Here is a 21,227-nt window from a genome sequence, read left to right on the forward strand (position 1 = left end):
CTTTTGTTAAAGCCCTGTGAGATGCATTGTTTCATTAAATGAATGAAAAAGCAACCTATGAGCTATACTGTTTGCAACTATTTATCATGAGGTTGAAATAGTAACCATCCCTGAACCAACTGCTCTCACCCTAAGTCAAATTAAACGAGTGTACGATACACCCAGAAATGTGATTCAGCTTCGAGACATAATAATAATTAGCCATGCACGTGTCTCTAAAGAAGCTAAACACGGGGCGTTAGTTGCTGCCTATGAAAAGTGAAAGGCTGGATGAATATATCAGCTCAATTCATTTAAATTTTATTTGAAAATTTATCTTTCAAAAATGAATTGAGTAATTGGAAGAGTTGTTTAAAATTTGGTTATTTCTATTTTTGCTGTGATTATATTTCAAAGTAGAATAGGTGTTCACAGATCATCCCAACACTTAATGATTAAATCTCTTTTAAAAAATCAGTTATTTAAAATGTTAGGGTTTCTGTCTCAGTCGTTGAGATCAAGGAAACACTTTATATGCAGATATAAACATTATTTGTGCTCATTTATAAAAAGGACAATTTCTATTCATAAAATATACACAACTGATTCATCAGTTTGGGTAAACCTGAGCTGCTAAAATAATAATTAAATGTACATAATAAAATAACTTATGCTTTGTGTTCCTGAACATGAACTTTATGATTATTTTACAGTATTAACAATGAATTATGTGGTATTTACCAAACACAACACTACTTCTTGAGAATCACTGTATGTTACTGTATCACAAAGGGATAATCCAAAATCAATATCCAAATGAAACCAAAAATGCGAAGAAGCAGGGCAGCGGAGGAGGAGAGGAGAACAGGAAGTGCAGGACGAGGAGGACGACGACAAAAGAGGGCGGGTTGGGGAGGGGGAGGAGACAGAGGAAGAAGAAGCAGAGGAAGGGAAGGAGTAGGAGGAGCGGGGAGGAGGGAGAATAGGGGAGGACCAGAGAGGAAAGGAAGAAAGAAGAACAGTAATTAGTTCAGGGCTTTCCGACTGCTTGGCTAAAGCTCTTACTGCAACAAATACAGCAAGTTATTGAATTATTGAAATTCTTACATAGGGAAGGCCATAAAATTACGAGTACGTATGCACGATGCATGGTTTCTTCCCTCCCTCCATTCCCAAACACACATGCTTGTCAGGAGCAGGTTGCTGGCCTGAGCTGACCTCCCTGTCCCTAGAAGGCCCAGCGTCGCTCTCTGTCCAGTCGAAGTGACAGGTGGCAGTCAAAGGGCAACCTAAACTCCTGTTCAGCTAGACTCTAGACATGCAGGGACGGAAGACATCACCTTTTATGCTACACCGTTATGTTTCAGATGAAAACGGTCCGCTAAAAGACTCAAGTGCCAGAGGTGGGGCTTATAGAAAGTGGTTGGATAATGAGTCACTAACTTTGTCCGTGGTGGATCGAGCCACGGGTTAATAGTGGAATGTGCTGCTAGGAGGTGGAGCCTGGTTGGAGAAAGCAGCTCTCTCCTTCCGGCCTGAAGTGAGCAGCTTTCCTCTCCATCCCCTTCTGCCATGATTTTTCTGCTCGGAGCCAGATGACCATGGACTAATACCTCAGAAACTGTGAACCAAGATAAGTCCTTCCTCCTTTCAACTGTAGATGTCAAGCACTTTTCCCCAGTGATAGAAAACTAATGTCCTATTTTTTCTACTTAGCCTATTTATTGTGTGAAAGACAAAGGGACTCTCAGAAGAAATTCTCTGATGTAGAACGGCTTCAAAGACAAAGATTAACATTCTAGCCAATTTGAACAACTCCATAGGTCCACAGAGTCAGTTTCTTAAGAGGTTAAGATTTCCAGAAGAAGTCAGGTGTGGTAGCCCATGCCTGTAATCCCAGCATGCTGTGAGGCTGAGGCAGGAGGATAGCAAGTTTGAGCCCAGCTTGGGCGGCTTAGCAACTTGTCTCAAAATCATTTTTTTTTTTTAAAGCTGTAGATGAAGCTCAGTGCAAAGGCCCTGGGTTCAGCCCTCAGTATTAAATTTTAAAAAGGCCTCCAGAAGAGGAGAGGAAATGGAGATCATACAGAAAGCTTTCTAGGTCACATGTCCTCCCAACTGAGTCTGACCACGCTACTCACTCATCTGTCTTTCACTGACAGTAAACCTTCAGGCTAACCCTCTTCCTTGACAAAGGAAGATGTCTTGTTTCTGGATCATTCTGGATTCTAGCTGTCTTCAGAATTTCCCTTGTATTCCTTTGCATATTGAGGATTTGCACACATTACAAGGCATCAAAATTATTTCACCTGCTGCTCTTTGTGTAGATCCCCACACCTCCACAGGTTGGGCACTGTGTTTGATGGATGTTATTATTTTAACTCCAAGACTTAAAAATAAGGATGTTGGGAAAAGGGATCGCCACATAACAATGTATTTATCCTATGATCAAATTGTAATTCAACAGTTACTGTGGATTTTGCTGAAATATTTTTAGTATACAATATGTTCACAAAGAATATTCATAATGAATTCTATAAATTACTAAATTTATAAAATTTTCCATGTTGAGACATTTGAAACTCTTTTTTAAAAAGATCATCTATACTATTATAATAACTATGCTACTTTCTTTTAGTTGCCACTATTTAACTTGGTGAAATAAGGTATGTGGAAGAAGAGCAGATGTACTAGTGAGCTATTTTCAGACAGGTGTTTTGGTTGGATGTCAACCATTCAGGTCATTCGGGAAACTGAATTTCTTACTACTTGGCAGAAATTTCAAAAATTAGTCTTCCTAAGGAATCGTACTGGATATTTTTGAAACATGCTCATTTTTTTTAAAAAAGAAAATTCTGCCTTTAGAGCATATATAAATTCAGTGCTATTCTTCCACTCTTTCTTGTGCCCTTAGTTTTCTTTTTCCTTTCACAGTAGGAGTCTAAAGCTTTTGTGATTTGGCAGATCCTCTTTATCAAGAGTCATAAAGAAATATCTTACTTTTGCAAGTTATTATAAAGACAAGATCAGTAAACACCTCTTAGGAGTTTGAAAGAGGCCTTCTATGAGCCTAGGATCCTGAAATCCTTTAGTACCATCCAGGTGGCTTTACCGCTGTTTTGTTTTTGAACCTGTGAACAGCGGAATCTAATATCTGCCTTTATTTATTCAACATGAAAAAGTGCTCATGTACAAGAATGCTACCTGCTTCATAAACTTACTGAGAGACAAATGAGAAAAAGCTCTATGATGTAAAATATCCTGACTGCAAGTTTGCCTTTCTTTTCTTTTTTTTCCACTTCAGCATAACACAATCCCCATTTAGTCAAATATCTGTGTACTTCATTTGTTGTACACAGACATCAGGGAATCCAGCCAGGTGGGAAGTTTCTTTTTCTGTCAAAATATGCTCTGAAATCTCAGATGCTTCAGTTCTGGATTTGATCCTGATATGTGTTGGAACATATAATTAAAAATAAAATCATTTCCCAATCTGGAAATTCTCTCTGTAAAAGTAAAAGAGCGCAAAAATATTTTGATTATTGAATAAACATCTAACCAGATTGGGATGCACACAACAGACAATCTTCTAAGAGACTACAAAGACAGAAGGCAATTTTTGCTATTTTATAGATCCAGTCACAGTGACTACATACATATTTTCAAGGTAAACAGCACCTGGTCCTCAAGTAAGAGGACTTGACCATCCTCATTTATCCAAACTCTACCATGATAGTTGAGGTAACCAACTGTGTTAGCTGATTAACTCTTATCTGCAGGAGAAACAAACTCCTCATATCTCTGTGACAGGAGGTAGTTTTATAACTTGCAGCTTTATAACTTGAAACAAGGTGCCCAGTGAAGTTGGGCTCCTACATTTCCAGAGAAAGTGGGAGAGAAGGATGTTATGTGTTCATTGCAAAGAGATGCTGCCCAGCTGTGTGAGACAGTCCTGAGTCATAAAGCTGAGGAAGATCCTAGCAGGCTTTCAAAAGGAAATACACACACATTTTAAAGAGAGAATAAAATGCTTTCAGTCACAAGTTTTCTAAGGTAAATGTTCTGATAAAATGAGAGAGAAGAAAATCTTTTTTGTATTATCAACAGGGAGAATTAAGCTTCTCTTTCCTAGTCTGTATTTGGCCTTATGTCAAAGATGAAAAACAGGTCAACACAATGATTTTGTCACACCTATTTCCTTTGTCCTCTTTGTATAGTGACTTGTCTTACTGAGGTTCATCTTGTGTTTAGATTTACTTTTGATTTTTATAACATTTTAGTGCCTGGTTTTTGATATGAATGTCTAAGTGAATCTACTTCTTAATCTTGCTATCCATGTTTTTTTCTTGATTGATCCTACCATGTACAGAAACCGTAACAATGAAAAAGAGGACTGGGTAAACTGAGTGTTATTATCTCACTGACACAGGTTTATTCGTTCTTCCCACCCCTGCTATGACTTTTCCTATCTATAAAATACTACTGGAGACTTCTTGCCCCATGAAGTTCCCTATCTACTTGAGAAAGCTAAAATACACATTTTATTTTTTAAAGTATTATAATTTGACCTGTCAGAATTAAAATGATGAAGTAATAACTGAGTTTATTCTTCTTTTAAAAATCATTTTTAGCTCCAATACATTATTGATCATCAATTCAATTCCCTCTTTGAAACTCTGCTGCAGTAGAGAGGAAGCTTGGAAATAATTAGCCAATGTTCTTGTTTTACAGATGGAAAAATAGTTGCCTCCAAAAATGGAAAGAGCTGTCCATGTTCACATAGGAAGGATCTCCATACAATTATCATAGTTCTTCCCCCCCACGACCTTTTTTTTTTTCCCTGTACTGGGTATCAAACTCAGGACCTTGCACTTACAAGGCAGATTCAGTGCAATCAAGATAAATCCCTGACCCTTATTTTTTTCTCTCTTTTGTCCTCTTGCAGCTGCTTCATTTGGCAAGAAGTACAGCCAAGATTCACTTCTTTTACTTGTTTCCCTAACAGCTCTTTTTTGGCATATCTTCTACCATGGTTTGTATGACCAACTCTATATGAAAGATCATAGAGTGAGACAGACCTGGATTTCAATCTCTGATTATTTATTTTGTATTAACTTATAAAATGGATGAGGATTTTAGACAAATTAATGGCCATGTAAAGGATTTATAAAGTCAAATGCTTGAATAAATGAAGGAGTTAATACGAGTTAAGCTATTGATGGAAGACATATATTGAACATTGACAATTAATGATCTAAACTTCCAACTCAAGAAAATAGAACTAGAGATAAAAGTCAAACCAGTGTATTGTATAAGCCAGGGAATAACATGGGTAGGAGGAAAAATCGAATCCATGAAAAGTAAAATAAGCATATCTGAGAAAATTAATAAAATCTAGGGATAGATTTTTTAAAAAGATAAATTTCTAGCAAAACTAAAAAAAGATGGGAAATGTAAAATACTAATATCAGAAATTAAAGAGTGGTATCACTGCTCTAGATCGCATAAAGTTTGAAAAGATAGCAAAAGAATCAAGGAGATGCAGGGAAAGGGGAAGAGGAAGTAAAAAGAATTAAGATGTGCTACATACATGTACCAATGCCGCACAAGTAATGCAATCATTATGTACCAAAAACATGGACTAATAAAAAAATAAAAGAACCTGGTGTCTGGCAGGCATGGTGGTACAAGTCTGTAGTCACAGCACTCTTGGAAGCTGAGACAGGAGGGTGACAAGATCAAGGTCAGTCTGAGTAATTTAGCAACTTAATGTGAACTTGTCTCAAAATTAAAAAAACAAAGGTGGGGGCAGTAGGGCTGGGGATATAGCTCAAGGCAAAGGCACTGGATTCAATTCCTTGTACTGAAAAAAAAAGTAAATTTGTGTCAATAAAATTGACAATTCACATTAAATTAATTTTTTTTTGAGAACATAGTTTATCGAAACAGCCTCAAGGTGAAATAAAAAATCAAAAACTTAGTCCATAAATTGATTCTTTTAGTAAAAGTCTTTTCTCTCCTCTTCCCTTGAACATGCCTCTGGACCAGATGGTTTCGGTAATGTTAAATCTCAGAATACAGTACGTATGTATGTCATCAAACTGTGGTTCCTCAGCATGACAAATGTTCCGGAGCTGAAGGAGACAGGAGGGTTTTGAAAGCAAGAAGGCCTCTCTCACCTTCTTCCACACTTCTGTCTCCTGCTTGTCTTTTCCCTCTGAAACAAACCATAAAATCTACTTCCATATATCCTACTTCCCCTGGAAATAGGGAAGAGGAAAGATCGTCACAGAAAGGCAAAGAAGAATCTGAATAGACTTCACTGGGTTCTGTCTTCGGTTTATTACCATTTACGCACAGTCACGATTCTCCACAAGTACCCATTTCTGCCCTTGGATTTAGCATAAACTGGCATAGTAATGTCTGAGTCTTTAGGTCTTTGTTCCTGAAGTTTTCTTTGTCATGCAAAACTGTGATTTAATAAATTTGTTGTATAGTACTTCCGGTTATCAATTTGTCTTGTGGTATACAGGTATTAGGAGTGAACTTTGCCATGGCTGAGGAATAAATATGATTTATAAATATGATTTAAATATGAAAAAGGAAACACTTCCTATTTAAAAGACTTTTATAATCTTATCCTCAAAAACTTATGCTGGTTCATAAAGACCTTTCTGTTTCAAAACTACTATTAAACAAATATAAAAATAATAATATCCCTAGTACCATATATCATGACCAAGTAGACATTTAGACTTTATTTCAAGAAAGGAAGGGCAGTTTAATATTCAAAAATAACCAGTTCATTTTACCATTATCAAAAACATGAGAGAAAAAAGAACATATTTATGATTTAAAAAATCAGTGAATTATAGAGAGATAGCTCCTTAATGGGATATTACTGAAAGCTTTTCCCCTGAATTTGGGCCTAAGAAATTGTTGCCAAATGTTATCATTTTGGTGAAAAGCAGTCTTTTCAAGGAATTAGAGGCTCATCCTATTACAGTAAAACAAGAAAAAGAAATAAAAGGCAGAAGTTTGATAATGGAAACAATATGGCTATGTACATTAAAAATCCATACAAATATACAAATTATTAAAATTCCTAAATGAAAGGGGGGAGGGGTGAAGGGAGGGCAGGGGTAAGGGGGAAAAATGAGAACCAAGACTTGTAAAGGTACAGATCCCTTTGATGAATGTAATGTACTGTATGCCTAAAATGGACCAATAAACTCAATGAGGAAAAAAAAAACTCCTAAATGATCTTAGCAACACTGAAACTGCAACTGTTGGATATGTGATCATTATTTAAAAACAACTGCATTACTTATTATCAGAAACAAAAGAATATGAAATGAAAGTCAAGACATAATTCAATTTATATTAACTATTTAGGAATTGTGGTAGTTAATCGACTGTGACAACTTGAGTCAAAGTGCCCTACTAGATTGGCGCAGTCCAGTCCTGGGTGTGGAAGACCCATCCTAGGGAGGATTGTTGCCAGAACGCTATGAAAGGGAAACAGAGAAGGAAGGTGGCTTCTCTTTCTTCGGGAGGCGCTCCAGTCTTCACCTTCTCCTTAGATGTCGTCTCCTGGCTTCCAGCTCAGTCTTCAGCCTCCATCACGGACCTTTCAGCTCTGACAGGGACTCGCATGGACACAACGGCGAGCTCCAGGCCTTTGACTGGATCCCTCGGGTCACTAGTGTGCAGACAGACGCTTTGCACTCTTCCACACTTCATTTTGTGGGCAGTCAATATAAGCCAATTGGTACACAAATTCTCTTTTTGGTTTGTTTGGGTTTTTTGTTTGTTTGTTTGTTTGTTTATTTTTTGAGACAGGGTCTCACTATGTAGTTGAGACTAACCTGGAATTCATTATGTAGCCCAGGCTGGTCTCGAACTCACAGCGATCCTCCCGCCTCAGCCTCCTGAATGCTGGGATTACAGGTGTGCACCACCATGCCCGGCTCACAAATTCTTATATATTTATATACTTTAGGAAGCACTGACTGATACAGGAATACATACAATAAAAAGTCCAAGATGTCTAAAATTATAGCAACATGATTTTCCTAGGAAAAATTAAAGAGGCCTTCCCTAAAGAGAAGTGTATACCCTATGAATGATTTAAATGTGAAATAAACTTAGAGACAGTCTCCAAGTTGATCTATTTAACACAATCTCAACCAAAATTCTGGAAGATGTTTTGAGAGAGCTATTTTCAAAATGTGCACAAAAATATGAAGGACCAACAAAGATAACAAAGGTAGTGGTTCTTGAAGGAAACTAGAGGGCTCATATTTTCATCAATTAGTAGTTGTTATAAAAGTATATCGATTAAGATGGGTTTGTATTGGTGTGTGAATAGATAAATTCACTAAAGAATTGAATAAAGTCTAGAAACAGATGCAAACATAAATTATTTCACAGATTACGATAAAGATGCAACTATAATTTACTGGGTACGAGGGTCATTTTTCAATAAATGATACTGAGTCAGATGGATATTTATGTGAAAAAATATCCTGACCTCAACATCATAGATTCAAATCACTTTCTGTGGACTATAAATATGAATGTGAAAGCTTAAACAGCTAGTATACAAGAAGAAAATAGAGCAAATTATCTTTCTGATCTTCAGATAAGCAACAAGTTTGTTAACAAGACATAGAAATTACTATTCACAGAGGAAGACAGAAACAACAGCAAATTAGATTAAAGTGGAGACTTCCGCGCATCAAAACGGTCTGTTAAGGGTGAAAAGTCTTTAGCTACATTGTGGGAGAAAATGATTTTCAGTGTATACATCTAAAGAGAATGCCTACAAATCAGAAAAGGAAAGACAGCACAAAAGAAAGAAAAAATATGAAATATTTTGTCAGAGCTAAGTGCAGTGACACACACCTGCAATCTCAGAACCCTGGGAGGTTAAGGCATAAAGAGTCAAAGTTCAAGCCCAGACTGGGAAAATTTGTGATTTAGTTAATCCTTGTCTCAAAATTAAAAAAAAAAAAAATTGAAGGGCTGGAAATGTAATTCAGTATGAAGGTCCTGGGTTCAATCCCTAGTCCTTCAGGGTGGGGAGCAGTTTACAAAAGAAAGTATCCAATGGTCAACATACTTATGAAAAGTTCTCTACTTCATTCATTATTAGGGAAAAACATACGAAAGCGATAATGGATATTCTTACCCCCTCACTGGAATGGAAAAGACAAGCACCAAGTGTCACAAGCCCACGGAGCACGAGAAGCTCAGGAACTTGTGGTGCAAGTCTACACTGGTACAAAAACTTTGGAAATATTTTGACTGCACTGCATCTACATAAACAGGAATGAATACATGTGACCCACAAATTCTCCTCCTAGGCTAATCCTTGTATTTGCATTTCTTGTATTTGTTCACCAAAAGATATGCACCAGAATGTTCACAGCAGCATTATCTACAAAAGTCAAAAACTGCCCATCAGTCAGAAGGCTGCCGAAAGTTAAAGGAACAAACTGCTATGTTTGTAAATGAAATTTCCTACCATAAGCAGAATGAAGAAGCTACAGATATACAATATATTCTGTGTATATTACAAACACACTGCTGTATGACAAGGTGTGCGTATTATTATTGCTGTTATTATTATTATTTCGGTACTGGGGATTGGATTTGGGCCCTTGCGCTTCTGAGGCAGATGGTGGAACCACTGAGCCAAATCCCCGGCCCTGTGCGTGTCCTATTTCTACAAAGGTCTAAAACAAGCAGAAGTAATCTGTGGTGTAAGGAGACAGGATAGTGGTGACACCAGGAAGACGGGGACTGGGAACAAGCACGGGGGGTTTTGAAGGTGCTGTATCGATAAAGTTGTATCTTAATTTGTGCGCTTCTTATTGTGAAAATTAACTGCATCAAGTTTGGAAAAGCTAATCAAATCGAACATGAAGTTGGCATTTTTCTGTATGTGTACTACATATCAATAAAACGTTTACCAACAACAGCAGCAACAATAACAACAACACATTACTGGTAAGGTGAATGTCTTATTTAGAAGAACGTCATCACTCATCTTTAGCATTTTATTGTCATGTTAATAACATGGGCCTTAGTACAGTATAGTCCTCTAGTTTTTTACAGAGACACTAAAAAAAGTGAATTTTTATGTAAATATTTCTTATTTTTAAGTGCAGCCAGTTAATTCAGATTAAAACAGCTATAACAATATATACAAAATAGTAAGTTATAAATTTGTCACTGCTGCTTTGAAATCTACTTCCCTAGTTCTATAATGGGTGTAATACTACACTATTCAGCATTGAATTCAATGCTTAAATGAGGTAGAAGGTTTATAAAAATGCCAAGTATACCGCAAGCAATAATAAATAGTGGCTTTTCATACATTGTTTCTACTTTTAATATTGCTGTTTGGAATCATGATCTGTTTCTCAAAATTAACCTTAATTATTCTTAATTGTGATGTGTATTTTTGCTGTCATTAATGAAACATTAATAGTGTCACATTAAATTTGCATATGGTAGAAGTTTCATAGAAATTGGCAGTTTAAATATATGAGGATCCATAGATTAACGATATTCTACACTTCTACACAGTCTTGGTTACTTTTCTCATTGCTAACCTACACTTGGGAGAATGCTAATATCTGTATCAGGAACAGCAGAAATGATCTTCATCATGTATTATAAGAAATGCTAGCAGCAATGCTCTGACACCTTGTAACACAGCACTTTTAGATTTCAGTCCTATGTTTAATATAATCCTCCTACCGCTTACAGTCATCCAAGGGACACAACTGGAACTAGATCTGAGCTATTCTATAGGGAGGAGGCAAAAGGTCATAGGGAGACAAAAAGGGGAAGAAATAAGGGAGCCCAAGAAACACAGAGATATGGAAAACCCCACAAGCTGCTGAGAAAAAAAAAGTGTCTTCAAGAAGAAACTAAAGTCATACTCTTAAATGTTGATTTCAACCATGCCACTTAGTGCAAATGATGCCAATCACCCTAGAGAAGGGATCCTTCTTTGTTTTTAATACTGGTTTTGAAGAGACACTTGCAGTATCAGCAGAAACTGATATATCTACCAGGGTTTGTGAATAGCTCCAGAATCTGACTGTGTTGGTATCAGTCTTGTGCACCTGTCCCTTCATTCAGTAGAAGATAGGCCTTCCCTGAAAACATGTTTTCCATATTTGAATCATAGCATAAAGAAACCTTAGAAATCTTCAAGTTCAAATCATTTGCTTTGCTAATTACAAAACTGAGACTTGTTCAGAGAAGTGAATTTATAGACCTCTTAGCCAATGGCAGATTTAATCCTAAATCTTTGATTTGTTAGTTGAGGGCTCCATCTGGTACATCACTAGTAGTGAATATTTCTGATCCTTTGTTGAGAATGCACTTGCCCAGAAGAATAAATTGAATGAACCAGAAAGAAAGGTGTTAATAGTAGTTGTGTTATTTCACTATATTTTGTTTGCATGAGCACAATGGCAAAAACATCAAGCCATCTTCTAATAGACTGAGGAAGAAGATAAAATTCCTCTTATCTTGTTTAAGTAACAGCTTTCATTTTAGTCTGCTCATTGTATGCTACTATTTTTTAGTTTTTATTTTACTTTTATTTTTGGGGGTACTGAGGCTTGAACTCAGGACCTTGTGCTTGCGAGGCAGGGGGCAGAACCACTGAGCCAAATCCCCAGCCTGCTACTAGTTTTTAAATATCCTAGTATATTACTTTGTAAGTGGAATCCAAGTATACCCATGATGAACAATTAACAAATGTGGTGTCAGGTGTTAAAAATGATGGCTATTTTCTCTCTTTTAATGAACATAATGTAGAGGGGTAAGTACTACACAGTGATGTTATTTTGAGTTTATTCTATTCTGTAATTCTGCGTGCTTATGTGAACATGGTACAGCACACATGTGCAGTTCATTTATAAGACACACCATGAAGCTGGAGTATAAGTCACAAGTCAACTTATTGGTAATGTACAGACTTGCCTTGCCAAAGATACTTTAAATAAGTAGAAAGATTTTTTTCACCACAAATGTAATAGTTTGAATTATGGTTTAGCTTGCTTACAATATATGAATAATTTTTTCCTTAGATGTAGAGGAAATATAGTGTTAGAGGAAATTATTTACTTAGAATTTCATGTTCTTTGAAATGAAAACCACATACTCAAATGCTATCCTGAGTGGAAAAGGAAAAGAAATATGAGTGTAATCTAAAAATACCTTAATGCTGTTGGATTTTTCTTTAGAAAGCCAGTATTAGTCATGTTTACTGTGTACAGAGAATAATATGTTTCTGGTTAATATAAACTTAATGTGTTTTTCAAACAGGGCAGGATTAGTCAATGTGATATTTATTTCCTATATTATACTTTTGAATTTAAAAAATATCACATTCATAAAAAAGACTAGGAAGTACAGAGAATAGGGTAATATCACCTTATAGCCTAACACTCATACAATAACTATTTCCCGATGGGAAATACTCTAGACATCTCTCTGTACCTGCATTTATGTTCACTCACACACAAATACATTTTTACATAAAGTTGAGCTTATAAAATATACTCTACAGACTTTTTCCATCCACCTGTATATTTTTTCATTTTACAGGAAGACAGATGTTTTTCTATGAATGTACATTTGAAAGTGTCCCCTTCCTTAACTGATCTTCATTTGTACATATTCTTAACTTTTTCTCAAAGTGAATTATAGCAAATAAGATAATACTGAAGAATAATATTCCAGAGAATGAACACCAAATAGTTATGATAAAGTACAATTAACTGTAAGCCCAATCTATGAAGTTAGTGTACATGCTTATTACACTAACAATTTTAAAACATTTCTATTGCGAAAGTTTAAACAAGGAAAAATAATTATACAATGTATTTCCACATACCTACAATTAGATTCATTAATTATTAGTATCTTGCTATGTTTTCTCTCTACCTGTTTATTAATCTTACAATTCAGACTCTTTGGGATTTTTTTTCCTCAGCATTATAAACTTATTTTAACACTTCGCTTCTAAAGACATCAGCCTGACTGTCTAAAAAATTATGAATATTCTCCTACATTCCCAGTCCCACCCACACTGGAGGTTGAGCATCCGAAAAACTGAAATACAAAATCCTACAAAAGCCATTCTGAATGCTGACATGACGTCACCAATGTAAATTCCCACGTCTGACTTAATGTTATGGGTTGTAATCAAAACACAGCATACTAAATGTATAATGTAAAATTACCTGAAAACTATGTATATAAAACGCATATGAAGTAAATGAATTTCGTGCTTAGAATGGGTCTTCTCCTAAGATATTTTATTATGTATATGTAAATGCTCCAAAAACTAACATAATTTGAGACATAACAATCCCAGTTTCTGATAAAGGATTCTCCACCTGTATTACATGTCTAACAAAATTACAAATTTCCTAGTATTCTTTGTTATTAAGAATTGACTTATTCAGAAAGGCAACTTTCAAACCTATGAAAAATGTCATTTAATTATAATTGTGCAGCTCATCTATTTTACTACGAATACTGTTTTTCTTTTGTTTTATTTTGTATTGTTCCTGTACCGGGGATCAAAGTCATGGCCTTATGCTTGTGAGGCAGGCATGGTGCCACTGAGCTAAATCCCCAGCCCTATCAATAAAATACTGTTTTTAAAAGCAGTCTTTAGCTGAGTGTGGTGGTTCATTTCTATAACCCTAGCTCTCCAGAAGCTGAGGCAGGACAATTGCCTCAAGTTCAAGGCCAACTTGGGCTACAGAGTGAGTTCAAGGGCAGCCTGAACTACACAGTGAGAACTTGTCATAAAACAAGCAGACAAACAAACAAGCAGTCTTTACATTATTGTTCATTCATGATTTTATCTTTATTTTTGTGTACATACACTCTTTACAACACACCCACATTTGATCTCAAGCTAAAATCACTGTATCCGTGTTTATGAAGGTACTACATGTGTTGGAGAACTGTTCCTCTTCTTTTCAGAAAGCATAAATTCATTTAAACCTCTTCAAGGCTCTCTCCACAGACCATTAATCAGTGGATCACTGCCTTCCAAGAGAGTAAATACGGATTTGGTTTTTGTGCTTTAAGGAAACGATTACTGGAAACAAAAAAGCTGGCTTTAAGGGATCAGGAGGGTGAATTTAACAAAATGAATTAAGTTCCTTCCTCACTCTTTGTTTGTTTGTTTGTTTGTTTTGTACCAGTTCTTGAACTTTGGTCCTTGTGCTTACAGGGCAGACAGCGGAACCATGGAGCTTAATTCCCAGCCCCTCTTTCTCACTCTTCAATCAGTTGGCCAAGATGAAAATATAGTTTCCTTATATAGTCTCATTTATTATTTTTTCTTTTAAATCATTTCCTAATATTGTAACACTCAACCTAGCTGTGACAAGGTATAAGCTCTCTAATCATTCATATATATCTCTAGGCATAGAGCACATGTTCAACCCATTCCAGATGTCCTCAGAACTCTCTCTCTCTCTCTCTCTCTCTCTCTCTCTCTCTTTTTCTTTCTTTGGTTCTGGGGATAAAACTTGGGGCCTTGCAATTTCAAGGCAGGTGGCAGCATCACTGAGCTAAATCCCCAGCCCCACACACTTTTTATTAAAATGAAGAAAGATCCAGGCCAGAGTCAGGATTATGTATAAGTCTGACCAGGGCGTGTACTGTGCGTGTGTGTGTGTGTGTGTGTGTGTGTGTGTGTGTGTGTAGGGGAGAAGGCCTGTCCTGTTTAGAAAGAACTGCTGTCCTTAACTTGCAAGCAATATACATGCAAACTTCAATCTATTGTCCTGAGGAAGGAATTACACTTCTGTGGCTCACTCTACCACAGCCCCAGGGGACTCTAATCTGGGCACTGAACTCAGTTTGCACAGCTGTGAAACTTCGGACTCAGCCTTACCCCTGTGCTATGAAACCCATCTCCTCCTTTCTACCACCAAAACTTCCCCTGGATCCAGCCCCTGGAGGGAAGTCCCACAGGACTCAGGGACAGTGAAGAGCAAGGCCCAGCTTCCCTGGCCCGCACTCAGCAGTTATAAAAGCAGTTAGAGAAGGCTGCAGAGAGAGCAGGTATTGTTGAAAAGGGAACCACCGACTTCCTGTGATCACACGTTCCTCTCACCCTTGCCCCACAGTGGAGTGGAGGCCGCTTAGTTCAAGTTAAAGGAGGCCAGTACCCGCTTGAGTACTGAGGGGCCGCAGTGAGGGTTTTTGCGCTGTGGGTTAGGATGTTTTTCTCTGCAGCAAGACAAGGCCACCTTCCTATCGGGAAGGCCACTGTGCCTCTGGTTTTACATGATCCTGTGTATTGGCACAAGTCATGGATCTGTGGCTGTCAGATGTCAGCTCTCAAGGTTCATAGCACACGCTCTGCAGCTGCACCACCCAGCTAGGAGGGGTGAAACCAGCGGAGCGTTTTAGGCTGAGCTCATTTCCGCCCACATCACAAGTAGGAGAGAAGTCTGCGGAGAGCTTGGCTAAGCCCTCCATTAGCTGTTTTACATCTACTGGGCGAGATGCCGCTTCCCGTACTGTGTGCTGGTGGGAGGTGGCACAGAAAGAGTGCAGTAGACAGCGCTGGCCCTGCCAGTGCTTTTGGTTGAGAGATCTCTCCGTAGTTAGCGTGGTTTTTCGGTGACCACTGAACGCACCTTAAGTGCAGTCCTGCCTCCTCGCTCCTGGGATTTTATGTCACTAGATACAACCTGAGGGCACGGGACAAGAAAAAGAAAAGAAAAGGGAGAGAGGGAGAGAGGGAGAGAGGGAGAGAGGGAGAGAGAGAGAGAGGGAGAGAGAGAGAGAGAGAGAGAAAGAGAGAGAGAGAGAGAGAGGGAGAGAATATATCAACCGAAAGTCTGTTGAAAAGATCACAGAGAGAAAGAAAACAAAATGGAATGTTACCAAGCTAGACATTTTTTTTTAAGTTCAGGCAAAATAGAAATGACTTGTTAGCAGAGACAAAGAAAACAGGAAGACATTATGAGATACAAATGGGAGAAGACGGAGGCGAGTGAGAACAGGGAGATTGTTACACATCTATCCACATCTGTTGCATCCTACGAGTCTGAATGGCACAAATTCTGGGAAATAACCTGAGAGTTTTTCACTCCTCCCCCTCCCACTGACATCTCAAACATCGGTGAGAGAAGTGAGTTACATTTTGGCTTCTGGTTCCCGCGCAGCCCCATGGCTTCCTCCTTGGTTCTGACCCTCTGCGGGGAGGCTGCTGCCCTCCCCCACCCGCTCCCCACCCGCTCCCCACCTCTGCGTAGCTTCTTTCCCCCACTCAAGCATGGCTGATCACTTCCTCCTTTAGGCCACAAGCCCATTACAGTTTTATCACACTTCGTTTTAATTATTTGCCTTTAAGTCTGTTTTCACTACTAGTCTCTCTCTGGTGGGTATGCAGCTTGTTTCTACTTATTTTTGTGATCTGAGGTGTAATCATCAATACCAAACACACTCTAAAGCATTTTAAAAAGAGTAAGTGTTCAGCCGTAAGGAAGAATGAAATCCTGTCACTGCAGGCTAATGGACAGATGAAAACGACACCATAAGGCTGAGAGAGATAAGTCAGACTCAGGAAGCTAAATATAACAGATCTTCTATAACAAATCTGAAAGATAGATAAATGAATAAACTAAAGGACGAAGCCAGGCGTGGTGGCGCATGCCTATAATCCCAGCACTCGGGAGGCTGAGGCAGGAGGATCACTGTGAGCTTGAGACCAGCCTGGGCTACATAGTGAGTTCCAGGTCAGTCTCAACTACCTAGTGAGACCCTGTTTCAAAAAAAAATCAACGCCCCCCAAAAACAAAACAAAACAAAAAACTCTAAAGGACGAGGTGGTATGAAACAAGAAAGCAGACTTTTTAGAGTTGGAGAATGTGGTTGGGGGAAGGGAAAGTAAGGAAAAGATGGTAACGTATCTTGAAAATAATCAAGGCAGGTATACACAAGCACCAACACATGTTACATGGATGTGCCGAGTCCCCAAACAAGCGCATACACGGCACACATACACTAATAAAAAGAAAAAAAGAATATGTGAATAAATGAAACATGAATATCCATCCCTATGGAGCAAAGTTCTTTTTTCCTGTGTGAAGACTGAGGACAGTTTCTTTTATGATTGTCACAAAATATGTCCCAACTTAATTGTTTTTTAAAATAAGATAAAACATTTAGGGCTATCACTATGTGGATCAGGTATGACTAGGCCAGGCCAACATACCGATACTGTAGGTCTTCTTATCTCTTACTTCTCATCCCCGTGGCCGAATTTAAGGTGACTTCAGACTCAGGATTTGCCTGGTGATAGGAGAGGGCTCAGACTGCAGTCTTTCGTATCTGTCCCATCTTCAGTCCACAAACAATGGCAACAAAAAAGGGAATGGAATTAATATGAGAAAATGAAAAAATAGAAACACAGTCTTTGTAAATAGGGAGGGGAGGAGGGGTTGAGGGGAGGACAGGGGAATGGGGAAAAAATAAGAATCAAGATAGATTGTGTAAAGGTGCAAATTTCCAATGATGTGTGTCATTATATGGCAAACCTCAAGTGTACCAATCAAGGTAGATCAAGGAAAGCCTTTATTCTTTTATACCTACACTGGAGGCATTGAGAACATCATTTGTTATCCAGTTCGAAAGGCAAAATCAGGAAACTCACTTCTTGATTTCAGTACAACTCATCCCTTTCGACGCTCATTTTGATAACAGATTTGCATTAATGGTGCACCAAGGAAACTAATTATCAGTCAAAACTGCCGATTCAAATGAGCCAACAGGAAAGCGTTTATAGGGATATGTTTAGTGATGTGGTCGCAAAGTTAAAAAGTACAAATAAATGGGACTTTTCATCACTGTACTTGCTGTGAGTTGTTCCAGTTATCCATTGTGGATCAATTTTCAAGTCTCCAAATGAAGGCCTAACATAATTTATGATCTTATTTCATGATCCTGGGAGCTAAGAATTCGGACAGAAGCTCCATCTTCCTTCTCATGTCTGAGACCTTAGCTGGGGTAACAAAAAATCCAAGACTGGAACACCTGAGAGCTAGCTGAGACTCACCTTTCTTTCTCTTTGCCAACTCCAGGGAGCAGCGTATGATTGGGCAGCCCATAAACATTAAAATTTTTACAATCTCTAATATTTTAAATTAATTTTTGGTCTGAATGGAAATGTAATTTAAATACCTAAAGTAAGACTGATTTCCACGGAATCATGACAGTTCTTTGCCATTTATTCTTAAAACTTAATGAAATGGTTCATAGAAACTTTAGTAACAACCAGGATAATTCATGCCAGTTAAACAGGCAACTAACAGCATATACGAACTCATGAAAAGGTCTTTTCACTACTTATAACGTGGTAAGTATTTTACTTATCTCTTCACTGTTAGCTTTGCTGTCACTGAAAATTTCAGACTCTTTATAAACACTCACCCCCTATTTTCCTAAACCAGCTTCTCAGGAAAGATATGTGTGGTCCATCAGGGACCCCTAAGTGCTGAAAACCTGTAGCAGATGTCACTTAACAAATGGGTCACAGTACATGGAAGAATCTGCTTTGCTAACATGTTTCTAAGTATTTCTATGAAGAGGAGGCCTGTGTTTCATACTGTTTGGGGACTGAAGAAACCTCTATCTGTGATGATCGAGTGTCCAAACTGCCACCTCAAACCCACTTATTGGTCGCAAAGGGCCAGCACTGCAATTGCACCTGAATCCTGAGGTTTCAGTTTGGGAAGCGAACCCCTACACTGGGCTCGTGTGCTGACAGGGAGGGCTCTGCGTGCCCACTGCGGCACACGTGCCATAGGTTCGCAACCCCTGCTGACAGGCAAACAAATGCTTCCTTTCCTAAAGAGGAAGCCTGCTTCCCCCTCACCTTCGCTTTACGGCATCTAAACTGGGTTTTTGTACCGCTTATTCTTTAAGGAAAAAAAGGAAAGCTTCTGCACCAGTTATTCTTTTATCCACCTCGTCTTTGTTGGCCTTCACATCCAATTCAGGCTTGATTTTCTTACTTTAGCCAGCTTGGTCAGCTGTAAGTAAGGGTCTAGATAGCAGCCTAAAAGGTTAGGATTAAATGGGTGTTTTTGTTTGTTTGTTTGTTTGTTTGTTTGTACTGGGGATCGAATTCAGCACCTTGTGCTTGAGAGGCAGGCGGTGGCACCACTCCCTGGCCCTAATGGATGTTTTTTTGTTTTTGTTTTTTTAAAGAAATCTATATGGTAGTTTAGAGTTAATATTGTTAGGAATGTCAGCAGACAGTCGTCAATGCTACTTACCATGCTAAAAAACAGCCCTGAGCTGGGCATAGTGGCACACACCTGCGATCCCAGCACTTTGGGAGGCTGAGGCAGGGGGCGTGCCACGAGTGCAAGTTCTGCCTGGACTGCATAGTGAGTTCAAGACCAGCCTGAACAACACAGTGAGACTGACTCAAAATTATAAAATAAAATCAAATCAACCCTGTGGCCTTACAGTGCAATACTTAAATTGTGACTTAATATGCTACCTCAGTTCTCAGGGGAATAGGTTAATTACACGTAATTCTATTGAATAACCTGTGACGGGACAAGCTCGGTGACTCCTCAAGATGGCAAGGATGGCATAGTTTACCTGAGTTTTATGACACAGCGGGCAGTCTTCATTTTGGGTGGACAGTCAGAGTTGGAGTGTAGGTGTACCGGTGGCGGTGGGGCAGGCAGAGCAGGATTTGATGGTTTCTTGATTTTCAGACCAGCACCAGCAGTGAAGGAACCGCAGGAAGAATACATCCACAGAAGAGGCCGGCAGAGAGGGATAAGGCGACGCCCCACACCTTTCTTCAGAGCTGATTTTATCTTTTCACTAATACTGGCTGGTTGCTGCGTCTGGTTTCTGCATGACGCCCGAAACTCCAAACTCTCAGTTTTAAAGGTGAAATTCACCTGAGGCCTACAGGCCTTTGGAACCTGTGGGGAGGGGTCCCAAAGTGAGGCTAAGTTAAGGCCAACGCGGGTGCAGTGATACGTGAAGAGGGACTTGGTGGAGAACGCAAGGCCAGGCTCAGCCCTCGGCAGTACATGCTCTGGCGACGCTCCTCTGATGCGAGGGCTCCTCTTCACCACAGAATCCAAACCGGAAAGCGAAGCTGTAGGACCTGGCGGAAACCTGGCGGAAACCTGGCGGAAACCTGGCGGAAACCTGGCGGAAACCTGGCGGAAACCTGGCGGAAAGGAGACGCTCTAGTCCACACACCCTGAAACCGGAAGTCAGAACTTCATGACCCCCGTCCGGACTTCCGCGGCTTCTGCCTTTCTGATGTTAAAGAGGTGACTGGAGGGCTAATTTTGGCGATGAGTTCTCCGCTGTTTTGTCTTATGCTCTCTGGCCATATATCCTATCCTCGGCGGAAAGTCTCCCTGCTGAGAGGACTCTAATTTCTCTACTGAGGTCTCTCTGGCAAAGGGCTTGGGGTGCCAGACCTGTGTCAGATGCCGTGCTCTGGACGCTGCTGAGCAAATTCTCGAATATTTAAACAGCCCCTAACGAAGAATAACACTTCATGCAAGGTGCAACTTATGTGGAATTAAATTTTGTGATCATATTTAAAGATTTAGTGGAACGCAGCCATGCATACTTGGTCAAACATTATCTAATTGTCTGCAGCTGCAGAATTGAACAGTTTTGTCTCACAAAATCTAGAATATTTACCATCTGGCTCTTTACAGAAGAATGAGTAACTCATGCTTGGTATGACTTCTATGGCTAGCTTGGGCTTCCTCACAACATGGCAGCACAGAATAGTTGGATCTCTTACTAGAAAGTTCGAGGCTTCAAGAGTGAGTATTCAGGTCTTGGAAATTGCCGTTTTCTTAATTCTCTCTGAATTGTTCAAGTCTTGTCAAAGAATATGTGTTCATCTTTAGTCTCTACACTTGACCTATGGTCTCAGTCATAGAAATATTAACGGAGCTGAGGGCATTTGTTGAATTATTTTTCAAGTTGGTGAACCTTTTCATCATTATTTCAGTTATGAAAGTGATAAAATCTCTTTGCCTTAATTTCAAACTGAGAAAAAAATCTTAATTTCTTCTAACCTTGAATTTGCTAATGAGGATCAAATGTAGAAACAGAGATTTCAGAATTCTAATAAATCTCAGTGTTTTGACCTCATTTGCATGAGCTTTAAAACTTTCTGTTTC

At 38.8% G+C, this 21,227-nt stretch overlaps 1 protein-coding gene across 1 annotated transcript in view; it reads right to left on the reverse strand.

The window, feature by feature from the left end:
* LOC104870017 overlaps positions 1-20,770 on the reverse strand; it is a 41,452-nt gene extending 20,682 nt beyond the window's left edge. Inside the window, exons 1-3 of the mRNA XM_010635411.1 lie at positions 20,737-20,770; positions 19,660-20,248; positions 17,264-17,388 (exon numbers count right to left, since the gene is read on the reverse strand). Coding sequence (XP_010633713.1) covers positions 17,313-17,388; positions 19,660-20,248; positions 20,737-20,770 — 699 coding nt within the window. The 3' untranslated portion in view covers positions 17,264-17,312. The remainder of the gene's footprint in view (positions 1-17,263; positions 17,389-19,659; positions 20,249-20,736) is intronic.
* Positions 20,771-21,227: the final 457 nt, after the last annotated feature.

Source organism: Fukomys damarensis, unplaced genomic scaffold, assembly GCF_012274545.1.
Source record: "Fukomys damarensis isolate Sample0158 unplaced genomic scaffold, DMR_v1.0_HiC HiC_scaffold_11, whole genome shotgun sequence".
Classification (NCBI taxonomy): Eukaryota; Metazoa; Chordata; class Mammalia; order Rodentia; family Bathyergidae; genus Fukomys; species Fukomys damarensis.